At 44.2% G+C, this 14785-nt stretch overlaps 1 protein-coding gene across 3 annotated transcripts in view; it reads right to left on the bottom strand.

The window, feature by feature from the left end:
• The window catches only part of LOC147015794 (cytosolic purine 5'-nucleotidase-like), a 74099-nt gene that overhangs the window by 54504 nt on the left and 4810 nt on the right, over window positions 1-14785 (bottom strand). For 2 of the 3 annotated variants that reach the window (XM_085848310.1, XM_085848312.1), the window contains exon 2: window positions 8538-8665. The exons of the other annotated variant lie outside the window; for it this stretch is intronic. In XM_085848310.1, coding sequence (XP_085704436.1) covers window positions 8538-8629 — 92 coding nt within the window. In that variant the 5' untranslated portion in view covers window positions 8630-8665. The remainder of the gene's footprint in view (window positions 1-8537; window positions 8666-14785) is intronic. 3 annotated transcript variants of the gene reach the window in all.

The raw sequence follows: 14785 nt of genomic DNA, 5'->3' as shown, positions 1-14785 counted from the left end.
AAGAACAGTGCTTCGCTGGGAAGGGGAAAAGTGACTTTCAGGCCACCCTGTAAATATATATATATATATATATATATATATATATATATATATATATATATATATATATATATATATATATATATATATATATATATTTGAGGGCTGGGGGTCGGTGGCGAGAATGACCACTAGGTGGGGAAAGTTACGTCGTCTCCCACAACACTCCCCAGAATTGTAGGCCGTCGCTCCGGATAATTCCGTGAGCTGGCGGGTCGCTGAACCGACCGTGGGACGCCAATACCTCCACCGCGTAGCGTAGGGTCTTTTTGTCTGGAACCAATTTACCTAATTAACTAAGCGGTGTCATCTACCGGGGAACCATGTCCTCGGAACGTCTTGCTCGAACCGGGTCACTCTACTGACTGCGGTAGAGCTCCAACTACCGACTACCAACTCCGGTTCGGGTGCAGTCGAGTGGAGCTGCCAAAGCCGTGCCGGCTTGGATGAGCAGATCAACGGGAACAAAGACCCGGTAAACTCAGATCTGAACCTTGCTGGACCAATGAAAGAAAGGACGGAAATGAATTGGGAACATTTCTACAGTAATTTATTTACAATAAAGAAGACAGAGCAAGACTTATCGCGGAATATACTGGTGTGAATTTACAATGTTTAAAAAAACACATACAGTTTCTACTTACAAGACGGGCTCACACACTCAGGTGATTTATTAAAAGACCCCCGCAGCCAGAGAGGGAGAGACGAGCTGGGGTTCGCAGTTCGCTTGGGTACCTGCACGTTGAAGGGAGGGGGTGCTTCACGGTGCGGCACCTGCTAATAGTCATGCGGCTCAGCCCACCGTCACACGCGTGGGACTCGTGCCCGTGGAGGAACCCGAGTGGAGCAGTCGGAGTCCCAGGGTGGAGATCAGGGTCGCGGACGGGACCCAGAAAAACTCCAACGACCACCAGCCAAATGCAAAACTCCAGCGCAAACCACACGACGCACACCAACCAACTCAACTCCTCCAAAAAAACTCACTCTTGAGACTCTCTCCACAGAACTCCCCTTGCACTGAGGATGGTGTCGTCTTTTTATGGACCTCCCCGAACGGGGCAGGGGCTCAGTGAAACAGATGTCACTGTCCACCCTGATTGGACGGGGCTCCCATGGGCCCGCCCTTTTCTGGGCGGGGCCTCGGCCAGACTCCGGCGAGGCCTGGCCACTCCACGCATGTGGACTCGACAAGAAAGAATTGGAGCGTTTGGAGAAGCCGAACAGGAACTGCGGACTGGACGTTTTTGCCCCGTATGCTGTGGTCAGCGAGGCGAGGGCTGCAAGCACTGGAAGGTACCGTGGTTGGTTGTTGGATGTTTGTTCGATGTAATAACCTGCCTAAAAGGACATCACAACGCACACCTGTGATTCTCCCACTAGACAAAAGGAAGGGACCTGTCTCACACGTACTTAACGGAATAACTGACTTTTTGGACATCTGTATGTTTGAATGCATATAGTTTCCAGATCCGTAACAATATGTGTGTGTGTGTATGTGTGTATGTGTGTATGTGTGTATGTGTGTATGTGTGTATGTGTGTATGTGTGTATGTGTGTATGTGTGTATGTGTGTATGTGTGTATATATATATATATATATATATATATATATATATATATATATATATATATATATATATATATATATTGTTGTGGTTGACCAAATTCGCAAACCACCATTCAGGTCCCTTAGGTGAGATATCTCGGTAAGTATATGTGTAGTTAGGCCCAAACCCGTTGTCTAGAGGGAATAAATGTCATTCATGAGGGCTGCGACTCTTCAGGATAGCCGTTTTTCTTTTACTATCTTTATTTTGGACCAACCGCCATTATTACCACCACCAACCACGTCTCAACAGCCATCACAACAACCACCAACCACAATGCCGCTTCACCACAACCGCCACGACCTTTACCGTCACAACTCGCCACCATCGCATCACCGTCATCTCGTGCCACTCGTGGGCACCGATGCTGGACTCGTGTAGGGCGCGCACCGAGCAGCGTGTTCAAAAGCATCGCGGACTTTCCGCAGAAAAACGGATCAAAAACGACTCACGCTCACTTTTGTTCCGTCCAATCGGTGAGCGAGGGGCGATTTGGCCCCGCCTCCAGGGCATTGGAGGGCGGTCGCTATATGCAAATTCATGGATCAAAAAGCATTCACGCCCACTTTTCCTCGGGCCAATGGGGAGCCAGCAAGAGAGGTGAAAGGTCGGAGGCAGAGGGTCAAAGATGAAGGAGCGAGGCCACGGGGGATATAAGGGGCCGCGTTCGTCAGTCGAGGCAGTTGAGTTCGCAGGAGGAAGAGTGGAGTTGGAAGCGGAGGAAGAGTTCGCAGTTGGAAGGGGCGAAGCAGTTCGTCAGTTCAGTGCAGTTGGGAGCTCGCGGAGTCGGAGTGAAGAGGACGGAGCTGTGGAGAGGCGGCGGCGGCGAAGGCGGACGAGGGGGTGCTCGCGTCGGATTCGGGGAACTGCGGAGAGAAAGGCCGGCGGCGCGACCGAGGTCGTGGTGGAGACGCTCGTCGCGGGACCCGAGATTTTGTGAAATCCTCCTTTCCCCGAGCATCAGCAACCCCCTCCTGTTTCCCCCCGCGCTGAGATAGTGCGACAAAGGGGGCCCCCTTCCCACCCCCTACCAGACACTGTCCGCGAGGCCCGCGGAGTTGAGGCACCACCGCCGCTCCGCGTCTCATCATCAGACGGGTAGGCCCGACACGGTCTCGGCCCCAGGCCCGCCTACCCCCTCATCCTGGAGGGTGGTTCTCTTTTCTTTTGCTTTGGGAATATGTGTTGTCAGCACCGTCTGTGAAGTAAAATTGTATAAGTGTTGCCGTGTGCTCGCGTAGTCGGCATTAGATCTGCATTGTTGCATTTGCTTTTTGTCTTCTTCTTTTCCATGTGCTTTTGGTGGAATTGTATATGTGTGCTTTCCGTTCATCGCGAAATAAATGTGCTTATTATTGAACTGTTTTCCCGCTTCGCTTCGTCCTTTCTTTCATTGAATCCCCATCTTGCTTCACGTAAAGGGTTGGTCGTGGGTTAAGACGCCCGATAATTAATCGAACCGTCGAGGTCGACGAATAACACCGCTCGGTTATCCCGATAGTACGGAACGGGTCGCTTAAGTGGCCCGTGTCCGAAGTCGACCTGCGGCGAGGTGCGATCGCCCGGTCTACCCTCCGTGTGGGTACTTAGGTAGGTCGAATTTGGCGAGCAACCCTATCCCACGCGGGGGCCGATTGGCACGATCGCGGTGAGACCGAAAGGTCCACCCGTGACTGGTTCCCGGCGTTAGTCCGAGAGGGTCACGACTGGATTGTCCGTCCGGTGGGCGACGTGCCGCGATTCGAGTTACGTGGCCGTTCGCACGCCGGCGGGCGCGAATCCGCGACAATATATATATGCCTGGTGTTGGCGCAGTGGTTAGGGCAGCGGCTTGGGATCCAAGAGGTCCTGGGTTCAAGCCCCGTTGGGCCACTGAATTAATACACCAGGGGGTTGACTCAGCCTGTCATCCTTCCAAGGTCGGCAAAATGAGTACCAGTATACTGGGCCGGTGTATACCCTGGTTAAAATAGGTGTACCATATCCCTGTGTCGTAAGAGGCGACCAGGGTTGCGTCAGGAAGGGCATCCGGCATAAAACATGTGCCAAATCACGATGCGGATCATACGGATTATCCGCTGTGGCGACCCCTAACGGGAGCAGCCGAAAGTGGAAGAAGAAGATAGATATATATATATATATATATATATATATATATATATATATATATATATATATATATATATATATATATATATATATATATATATATACAGTAGACTAGGCGCAAGTCGGCAGCGTGTAACTCGTCACTTCGCCTAAGTCGGCAGCGTCAAAAAGTCCCGAATTTATCTCATGTTAAGTCCCTATCAATAAAGGGTCATCCCTCTTTAAGTCGTCATCTCTAAGTCGTCACTTCGTCTAAGTCGTCAGATGTTGTCCGTTCCCACGTAATGGAAACTCAAGTAAATTACCACTCCTAACTCGTCACACGGAACTGCTGCCTCGTGAGAAGCCCGATTTCATGGAATCCTGATGCTCGCTCATTGGTTTACACCGCCAGTGATAGGCTATTTATAACTGCGTACACACGTTGATCGAACTGCAGGCAGGACAATGGCGACAAAGTGCAAGCTTACAACTAAAACCTACCAAGAAAAATACGACATTATCCAGTTTTGCGAGGAAAACCCACTGATGAAGAAAACAGCCATAGCTGAGAAGTTGGACATCAAACGGCAGACATTGAACGATATCTTGAAGAATAAGGGCACGATGTTTGGACAAGTGGAGAAGATCGCGAGGCCGATGGTAAGTGTGAAACGCGTGAAATGTGTGTCCTTTGAAGATGTCGATGACGCGCTCATCATCTGGTTTTGGCAAATGTCGGCTCAGCCAAATATTCGGTTGGACGGTGAAATGTTGCTGCTGAAGGCATGTTAATTCGTTGCGGACCTCGGGCATGATGATGCCGAGACCTTTCCGATGCACTGGATAGACAGATTCAAAGTGAGGTGGGGAATCGGCAAGGTCAAGAAGTGCGGCGAATCAGGCAGCGTGGATTCGGCAGTGGTGCACGACTGGAAGGATGGCAAATTGAAAGACATCTTGGAAAGGTATCAGCCTCGGGACGTGTACAATTCCGATGAGACTGGGCTTTTCTGGCAGATGCTGCCAGAAAAGTCTCTGGGGTTCGTTGGTCAATCCCATCATGGTGATAAGCAGGCGAAGTTGTTGTCTTACAGTTGTTCATTATCTTTACTTTTGATAAACTGATTCATGAATTCCATCTTTGCTTGATCACTTTCCAACTCACCAATGAACGCCCACCTATGCCCCGACGATTGCGTTTTCCTTTTGGTACAATAGCCGGCTCTCACACATACGTGTCCAGGCCACGCGCAACTTCATCCTTCACCCCACAGTCATCATGAATGTTCGCATACGCGTAAGTCGTCACATTTCTAAGTCGTCGCTTTTTTCTCGGTCCCGATGATGACGACTTATGCCTAGTCTGATATATATATATATATATATATATATATATATATATATATATATATATATATATATATATATATATATATATGTCCCACCTCCGCCACCGGCTGCTGAAGGGAGCGGGTGTTTCTAGACATTAAAATTTCCCATTGGATCAGTTCAACTTCAACTGCAGTGAGTTCTTCCTGCTTTGTTCAAGACCTTGATGAATCCATGATTCGGACAAAAAACAAAAGTTTCTGGAAACCTTTAGAATTTTACTTGTAGTGCCCAACAGTTTTTCCTTCCCTATTATCTCGATCCTGTGTCCGAAGTTTCATTTTGCAAATTCTGAGCATCATGAGTAATCTTCAACACCACAATAATAATAACCATTCCCACAATAATAATAACCATTCCTTTAACGCCATGAGGCGCATTGGGTTGCCGAGGCAGTTTCATTGGCTAAGAAGTACAATCCTGAATGGTTCACCATTCCGACGCAAGATACTCAAATGGCTTATTACCACAGTAAGCTGGTACTCATTTTGTCAACCTCAGAAGGATGATAGGCTGAGTTAACCCACTCGGTGTTATTTCAACTCAAGACACCAAGAACATAAGCTAGCCACCTTAACCGTTAAGCCAACACCAGGCTTCAAAACCACAATACGCCAGATTAATCAACCTATGTGAATGCGTCAGATGCGTACTCATAGAGCTGGGGCAAACCACAATAAAAGAGCCACAGAAAGGTAACACTACTATGTTTGTATTAATTACGTGGTTTCCGAGATTGTTATGAACTGCAGCTTTGATCTAGACCACCCTCGGTGTTGTGTTGAAGGATTTTGCTGAACTCATGCAGAATAGATACTCAAACCTTTGCCTCTCAAGGGCACTTGACAGGCAAAATAAAAACATTATTTTCATGTGAAAGAAATAAAGTAAATCATCCAGTCCTTCATGAAGAGAGATATGCAGATCATAAAATGGTGTATTGCTGCTCTCTTGAATGAATGATATCTCTCAATTGGTATACTTTCGATTATCATTTTACTATTCTATCAGAAAACTAGAATATGCAAAGGCACAGCCTCCAGTTTTTGTACGATCTAAAAATATGTACATTTTCATTGGCATTGTCACACTTGCATGATCTTGTTTTATTCCAAGTACAAGCGTGTGCGAAAAAGCCTTCTGTTTATAGGAACAGACACAGAAAGGGGACATTCGCCCATCGCTGCTGCTATGTATCCACATGACATGATCTGTTCAAACTCAAACTACATGTTTACTTATTATCTAAATACATCAACACTAATACTTGACATTTAAATGTGATAAATGGTCTCTGTGACCAGTTTATAGGCCTACTCGAAAAACATAATCAAATATTTTACAGCCAACGGTACTGGAAACAGTACTGTTGATAAGCTGGTTGGCTTAACATTTCCTACAACACGAGGCACGATCCGAGATGCAGCACCCTGTTTGTGCTGCACTAGAATCGTATTTGCAAATCAATTTTGGATCAGATGCCAAATGAATGCTGACTTAGTCCCAGACAAAATAAAAAAAAATCAACAACTGAGCTGGCCTGTCTTTCAACGGACAAATTGTCAATATGATAAACTCATTGAATTCCTTAGGAAAGTTTTAAACACATCTTCATGTTTTTTACTCTCAAGCTAGGCTGAGACAGCAATGTGTGTGTGCCTTCCATCATTATGAGGTTAAGCAGGAGGACCCGTCTGCCGGCACTGGGGGGTGTTGGTGGACGTTAAAGATTCCATGGTGTTTTTTTTGCGAAGAGTAAACAAGAGTAAACAACTGGGCCTCAAGGGTGGTGTACAGAACCGTTAAAAAAATAATAAATACAAGGCGCAAGGAGATGAAATTTGCTGCACATGATGTGCAACACGGGCAGAGTAAAACGAGTGTTCATTTACGCCCGTACGATGTCTAATAAATAGACGATAAAAGCACACCTGACGTTAGGCCGAGGCTTCAGACTTTAGCATGCTCACAAGGCTGTACCATCAAAATGAAACATCGCAGAAGATAAAGAAAATCGGGTCGCATTTGTTCATGTGGTGGTTTAAAATAACGCTTCGTGCTGGGTAATTCCACGTAATAATGGACATGAAGCATAAAATTTGAAAATGTATTTTTCAAAAGGATTTCTGTTGGACGGTGTTCAGTTCAGTCTGAATTTTCATAATTGATGCGATATTTACTCCGTGGATGATGTCACGTGATTTGGCGGCCATCGTGAAAGAACTGCCTCGACGTCTTCCAACGGTAAGTCATTCTGTCGAAAATGTTACGTCCGCGACAGTGAACTTTTCAAAATATTTTAACAAACAGACAGATCGTATGGTTGGAATATAGAAAGTATGCTACTAATGCTTAGTTTGCTTACCGTGAATGAAAGGTATACTACAAATTCGTTATTTCGCAGGATTTAAAAATTGTGCTCTGGCCAGTTTTAGTTGTGTCCATGTTGATGTTACGTCCGTTACGCCACTTAAATGTTGATTTTTGCTTTAGTAGTAGACTACAAAGTGGGGTTTGTACCAATATCAGAAAGCCATAGAGACCAATTACGATATGTAATAAAGAAACTCTCTGTAATGTGGCCAACCTTTTCAAAATTTCAACATTAGTGATGCAATTTTTGTCTCAATGTTACGTCCGTTACGCTGGAATTACCCTGCTACAAAACAGCACGTCTTGCAGTCTGAATATTTCGAATGAAATATTTCCAACCCATCATTTTTGATGGGCTTTGATACTAGTATCGAATATAGACCATGACATTCATTTCTGAATTGCATATTAACAGTCCTCTATGCATTACTTGAAAAGCTAGGAAGAATTGATATGCCAAATGTATAGTTCAGCAAAATATGGTAAACGATCATGAAAAGTTCAAGGATAAGAAGATAAATTGAAGGCTTGTGAGTTATAAGGGCGATATTTCGATGTGTCTGCCATCCCTCGGATGAACGTTAAACTGGGCATCCGATCTGTTTAGCATTAGTTGGTAGACATTAAAGATCATGCAGTGTCCTTTATGAGGAGTAGGAGAGCAATCGCTGGACCCTCTGAACAAATCACAAATTCCTACACACTAGGCCTTCTATCCTCGTCAGAGTGGTGACTCATCCAGGATTGTAACCCTAGCCAAAGAAAATGCTCCAGCAGAACTGTTGCTCTATATAGAACATGGTGCACAAGATAAGACAAAGAGTTAAAGGTTGGGAGGAAATGGAAAGGAGGAGAGAAAAAGGATTGCATGGGACACTGCCTCGTACCAAGAGGTTGGGGCGGAGGGGACCGGGCAAATCGTTCATAAACCAAACTTGTTTGGAATACCCAATAAGTAAAGAAACTATCCCGTATTTCAAAATTACAGTAAATTGCTTTCATGCTACTAGCATGTGGAGAAAGTTCAGTTACATCTTACCTGTGATAGGCCTCCCGTTTGAATTGCTTCACCATCGACGTCTCGCTGTTTCTAAGGAAATCTTGCTTGTCATGCTCTATCCACCCAGACATGGTGAACGTGTGGATTGAGGGAACGGAATGGAAATTCTGCAAATTCACACAATGATTTTCTATTGGATTGAATACTGTAACCCATGCAGGCCCACATTAATACACAGCGAAGCTGTTACTCTCTCTCTCTATTGAGTGCAGCCTGTGGCTGTTGGTTGCATCATTGGTTGGGACGCAGCTATGCTGCTGATGCAGTGTCACCCTTACCAGTGCACTGGTACTCATTTTGCCGACCTCCGAAGGATGACAGGCTGAGTCAACCTCCTGGTGTATTAATTCAGCAGCCCAATGGGGCTTTAACTCAGGACCCTAGGATCCCAAGCCACCACCCTAACCACTAAGCCAACACCAGGCTCAAGCTGTTACTGAATTACCAAATAACCTTGACCTGCTTTCCTGAGGGATTCAGTGACACAGGCAGGTGGAGTTTCCTGATTATTATAAAATGGAAAACTAGTCTTGGTGAAGTTCAGTTTCAGTGTGTGTTGGCAGACAGGTAGAACAATGGAAGGAAACAACAGAACGTTCAAGGAATGCTATCCCCCATGGGAAACAAAGAGAAGTCCACTTGTCAGGTTTCAATCCTTCATTGGAGCAAAAAGAGCAATGTAGGATTAGCATCTTTCCTCCAAATCAACGACCTGTCGATTCCATCCACCTCTTCCTCATTATTACAATCTTGTTGACAATCAATGAAGGAAAACCCCAACAAGGATATATGATTGACATAGTTTAAATAAAGAGAATCATATAACTTTATAATCTTTATAATCAATAACTGGATGAAAGTTATATTTTCTCAGCCAGCTTGAAGTTCAGGAATAATTTCCTTCATATATTTGCTGCGAAATAGTCTGGAGGACATCCATAACATGACTGACAGGTTAGTGACCTCCGTCTTCGATGGCCCAGTTTCTTGCCTTGCAATCTCTACCCTTTCCTTACTCTGTCACCACCCTCCCTAACCACCTCCAGGGCACACTCGGTCTGCGAGTGACCCATTCCTAGTGAAACTTCCAAAATCGAAGCTCACTGCTTATCTCCACTCATTTGTTCCTGTTTTCTCTCACCTTTGGAATAAACTTCCTCAGTCTGTTCAATCCTGTTCTTCCCTCTAAGGCTTCAAGATGGCTTTTCACCACAAACTCAGGTCATCCCCCATCCACTCATGATCTTCTCTGCCCTCATCAACCTTCTCCAAGCCCTCCCTTCCTTTCCAAGTTATTGACACCCTGATAAATCATTTTTCCTTTTTTTGTTCCATTTCTGTTTCATCCCCAGTTTTTCCAGATTTTTGCTGTGTTTGAGCTTGTATCAAGCATGTTCACTCAGTGTCCTCCTCCCTCTCTCTCATCTCATTCTTCCCCAAAGTGTCCCTCTATCCTGCTGTTGGTGTTTCCCACTTTCCACTATTCTTCTTGTTCGGTTATGTTCTGGTCCGGTCTGTCCTACGTTTTAGCTCTTCCACGAGCCTCGACTTTGAAAATAAAAAGGAGGCATTCAATCTTTTGAAGAAAACAGACAAATAACATGATGGTCATAATGCCTTATATTAATTGACCTTTTGTAAAACCATTCCGCACATGGAATCTTATGCAAAGGGAGTTGTTTTGAATGCTGAATGACACCACATTTACTAAACATACGTTCGGTTTTTGTTACAAATTGCTGATAGATAATGGCTAGACAGCCCATGATGCAGGCATCTGAGAGAGTGGCATCACTTGAACATGAGAAGAAACGACAGTTGATTATGACACTGTCAGACCCCGCTATTCATGGATTCGCTCTTTGTGGACCCCGTGTATTCACAAGTCACAAAGTGTGACCTGCTTTGACATTTGCATTTTTTAAAAAACACTTCAAGACTGGTCTCCTATATCCAACCTGGAAATTAGCCAACATCACAATTACATGAAAAAGTTGCAAAAACTGATCCCCTTAACTACAGCCCAATTAGCTTACTGTACTTCCAATCATCAGTAAGGTCATGGATCCATCATCACAGTTGACATAAAATCATTCCTTTTCTCCAGCAGCCTCATCTCAAATCATCAATTCAGATTCAGACCTGGTCACTCCACCTTGCACATGTTGCTTCTACTCTCCCAACAATGGTGGAGGCCCTCAATACCAGAAATGAGATCAGGGCCGTCTCTCTGGACATATACCGAGCTTTGGATACAGTCTGGCATCCTGCCTTGCTCCCCAAACTGTCTGCCTATGGAATCAAAGGCCAGCTCCACTCTTTGATGACTGACTTCATCCCCTCTTGTAGATAACATGTGGCTGTCAACGGAACACTTTCATATCCTCTCCCTGTCAAGGCTGAAGAACACCAAGGCAGTGTTCTCGGTACCATATTATTCCTAATCTTCATCAGTGATCTCACTGACTCTAGAAAATCCTCTTTATCTCTTTGCTGATGACTCCACTCTCCAACATCTCTCATCCTTCTGACAGACAGGCAGAAGCCTCTTCCCTCTCCTCAGACATTGACAAAAATCACAAACTGGTCAAACAATTTTGCTTATGTATCCGTATTGTCCACCCTTAGCATTTTCTCTTAACCATAATTATCTGCATCCCTTGTTTGACCGTCTCAATCTACTTTCTCCCTATGCCCTGCTGTTGTTGTTTCCCCTTTCTCCTGTAGTTTCCTTTGTTATGTTGTGTCTTGAGTTGTTCTGTATAATTGCTCTTCCACCAGCCGAGAGCATGTTAAAAAAAATTTCCTCCAAACAATGCCATGACATTTGCAGCATTTTCCAGGAACGTATCCCCCACGAATAGCGGGGTCTGACAGTATGTCAAAAAGAGGATAATAAATTAATACTTAATGCTCAATCAACAACAAAACACCAACTTCTGTTGGCCATGAATGCTTGATAAGACCACACATTTAGGTAAATTCAACGTGATACTGCTGCCGAAATAAAAAGGCTATGGAAAAATTACCGAAATGGCACTCAAAGTGCAGAAACTCATACCTTCATGAAGAAGAGCTATCGACTGGCCGAAAGCAAGTGACTATGAAAGAACGCTCACACGACAACAGGTGACCAGCCAAGGAGGAGCACCTTCTCTGATGAGTAAACTACGTGCACAAGATCCATGACCCCAATATTTGAAGCCAATCTTTTTTTTTGTTTTTGCATGTTTGCAACAAAGAGTGCTCGAGACACACACACACATACCAAAAAAAAACAAAAAAAAAAAAACCCAACAAGGAATGCCTCAACAGAATCAGCCAAAAATGTTTGAAAGCGAGGACATATTGCTCCGTCTGGTTGGCCAAGGTCATGGCATGATCCAAAATACTTTGTTACTACACACCATGCATGAATATTTTCAAAGCAGCCACATTTCCTGTTTGTAAACAGCATCAGTGAATCCACGAGGCCACATTCACTCGTCTTGTTCAGCAGTTATAAAGCATTCCTCTCACCTCTTCCAAGAGTCATGTAGTTTCCTGATAAAGTAACTAAGGAACCAGTACAGAAGATTCTTCTGGAATTAGGGGCTAAAATGCAGACGTCAATCAAGTGCTTTGAAAACAAAACTTGTGCTTCGCTTTGGAACCAGTGTTGGTTTTTGCCATTGGAGTGGGTCTGATTTTATCTGTGACCAGCATGTTAGAAAGTGACTAGCATGTTGATGAAAAACAGTGCATTCTGTATCAGGCAGCTAAAACATTTTCCAAGTCCCCATCAAGTAAAGATGACAAGACAACTATAGTAAAAAAAAATTACAGACATTATACACCCAGAACAAGGGCACAAGAAGTTGAAACATAAATCAGGTAAATGTGAGAAAGTGGTAGCCCTTTTGAGAATCACCGATATTATCACCAGTAGAGGAGAAGTAGATATTGTCAACCTTGTCGGCAATGAAGAATGCATGAAGATACCACTATCACTATTCAATGAGGATCGATCAATGGACGCAGTAGGTACAAAGGCCAGTCTTGTGAAGACCTTACAAGATGGGCCAAACATTGTCAGTGTTGTTCCTCTGCTTCAGCCATTACTGAAAACAGCAGAAGTAGTTGATGCAATGCATGCTATGTGTAAGTGATTGTTTCATCAAGGTGAAACTTTTGGAGATGCTGAAGTCCGCTATCGGCAACATCTTTTGAATGATGTACCTTCTGGTGTAAACTCAACACACTTCTGCTGTACCGGTATAATGAACAAAGCTTCGCATCAGCAGAACACGATCACCGATAAGTCAGTTCACGACCAGCAAAGGATTACAAAGTTAGTGAGCTGTATCAAGCTCCCGATCCAAAGGGATTCTTCGCAGTACCATCCAACAAAACCAGATTACTCAACTTTATTTTTGAGATTTGTGTCATGGGTGAGCAGTCATCCCCACCTAAAGGTTCTACTCTTCTGTACTTTTCTAGGTGGTGGATTTGTAGAAGTAACCGAAACCGTGCTGATCAAACAGGGTTCAATAACTGCCATTGCCGATTCGGAGTCAACTCAACAGGAAGCTGACACACCAGAGATCCAGAAGTAAGGTGCGAGTTGTGATCCATGCTGATGCAGATAATCATTATCATGGCTGTGTACTCTGCTGGGACTCCTCTGAAAGATCAAGCAGAACTGTGGGTAAGAACAGGAGCAGATACCTACCCGGCAATCCATCCATGACATTTCAGCTTCAATGGGACCTTTTTGTCTGCCAATCACTTAACTTGAGTCACAGCCTGAGTGTGTGGGGCAAAACCAGTTACTCATATTCCACACTTCACAGGGAAATAAAAAAAATCAACAGACATATATACATTGGAGCAAGTTGCAGAGGAGGAACAGTGTTTTCAGATTACTGCAGAAGTTAAAAGCCAAAGGCATTTTTGTAGAAGTATATAAAAAACAAAAACAAGTACATGATGAGTTCACAGGGTCTTAGCTATGCAAGCTGAGGGTTTACAAAAAAGTTTCTCAAAAAACAAATCAACCTTGCTGAAGTTGCTACCACCAATTAGCAATAGAGTTCAGCATCTATGGTGACCAGAGCAGACTACAATAATAGAAAATAACGCTCATGTCTGTAAACCCAGCATTCCATGAATTGGGGAATACAGATGAACTCTTGAGAAAGGCAGGCTTGCTCTCGTCTCTCCAAAGAACCAGCGTGGCCAGAGGAGATAAAAAAGGCAATTATCGCATCATCATTCATCAAAAGGATGCAACAGAAACTGTTCCTGAGCTAAGGCAAACGTCACCTGTTACGTTGCGTGTTGCTGCGAAGGATCTGTAGAGCACTGTACCCCCGCAAAGTACAGTGTGATATTATCAGATGGTATCCCAGACGTGTTGGCATGGTTATCTACCGAGTCCAAGTTTGTTACTGGGTATATATTGAAGGCATTCATGGTCAACAAACTTTGACTGCACAACCGGTAACTTTTTCATCAAAACGGGGTCGGCATTCCTGGGTATAAGCTCCTACATTTTTTTTGGCAGCAACATATTTCTCATTTTCCTGGATCATAGCGACAGAATGACGAGGCATGAATGAAAACTAATGGCTCTGTTCACTAATGGCTCCTCATCCACTTAAATTTCTCATTGATGCAAGCATAGCACAAGGCTTCGATCTAGCTCCAAAAGTTGTCATTTTCAACATCAACCACCTCCTTTGCTTCATCTCAAATCCAATTCTCCCTTATGCAGAAAGATTCAACCTCTCACTTCACTTATCGATCTCCCTTGCATCTCCCTATGTTGATGCACCCGTTTGTGCTGCATCTTCAAAAGATTCATAGCTTGAGGCCTCAATAAATTGGTAAAACCCAACACAGCAAAGACTCAAATTATTTACTTATCTCACACAATCAGGACACTTACTCCACATGACCTGGAGTACTTCCTTGACAATGAACCTTTGCTGGATCACCGATTAGCTAACAGCTCAGTTTGAGAGATCTGATAGTTGGAGGACCGGACACTTCCAGGCAGTTGGACTTCCTTTTTCATGCACTTGGCTTTTCTTTGCATCCTCCCAAGATCGATAATTATCCATCGAATCTTAAGGCCCGGTCACACCTTGACGTTTTAGCCAACGTATGCCGATTTTTGAATTTTTTTTCTAAAACGCTGGCACACGTTGAATACGTTATGGGTAAGTTTTGATAACATTGAGAGC

This window comes from Eptatretus burgeri, chromosome 12 (assembly GCF_056783735.1).
Source record: "Eptatretus burgeri isolate ZD-2024b chromosome 12, Ebu_testis_v1, whole genome shotgun sequence".
Taxonomy (NCBI): domain Eukaryota; kingdom Metazoa; phylum Chordata; class Myxini; order Myxiniformes; family Myxinidae; genus Eptatretus; species Eptatretus burgeri.
The sequence above is the reverse complement of the archived record's forward strand: the minus strand, read 5'-3'. Positions and strand labels throughout refer to the sequence as shown.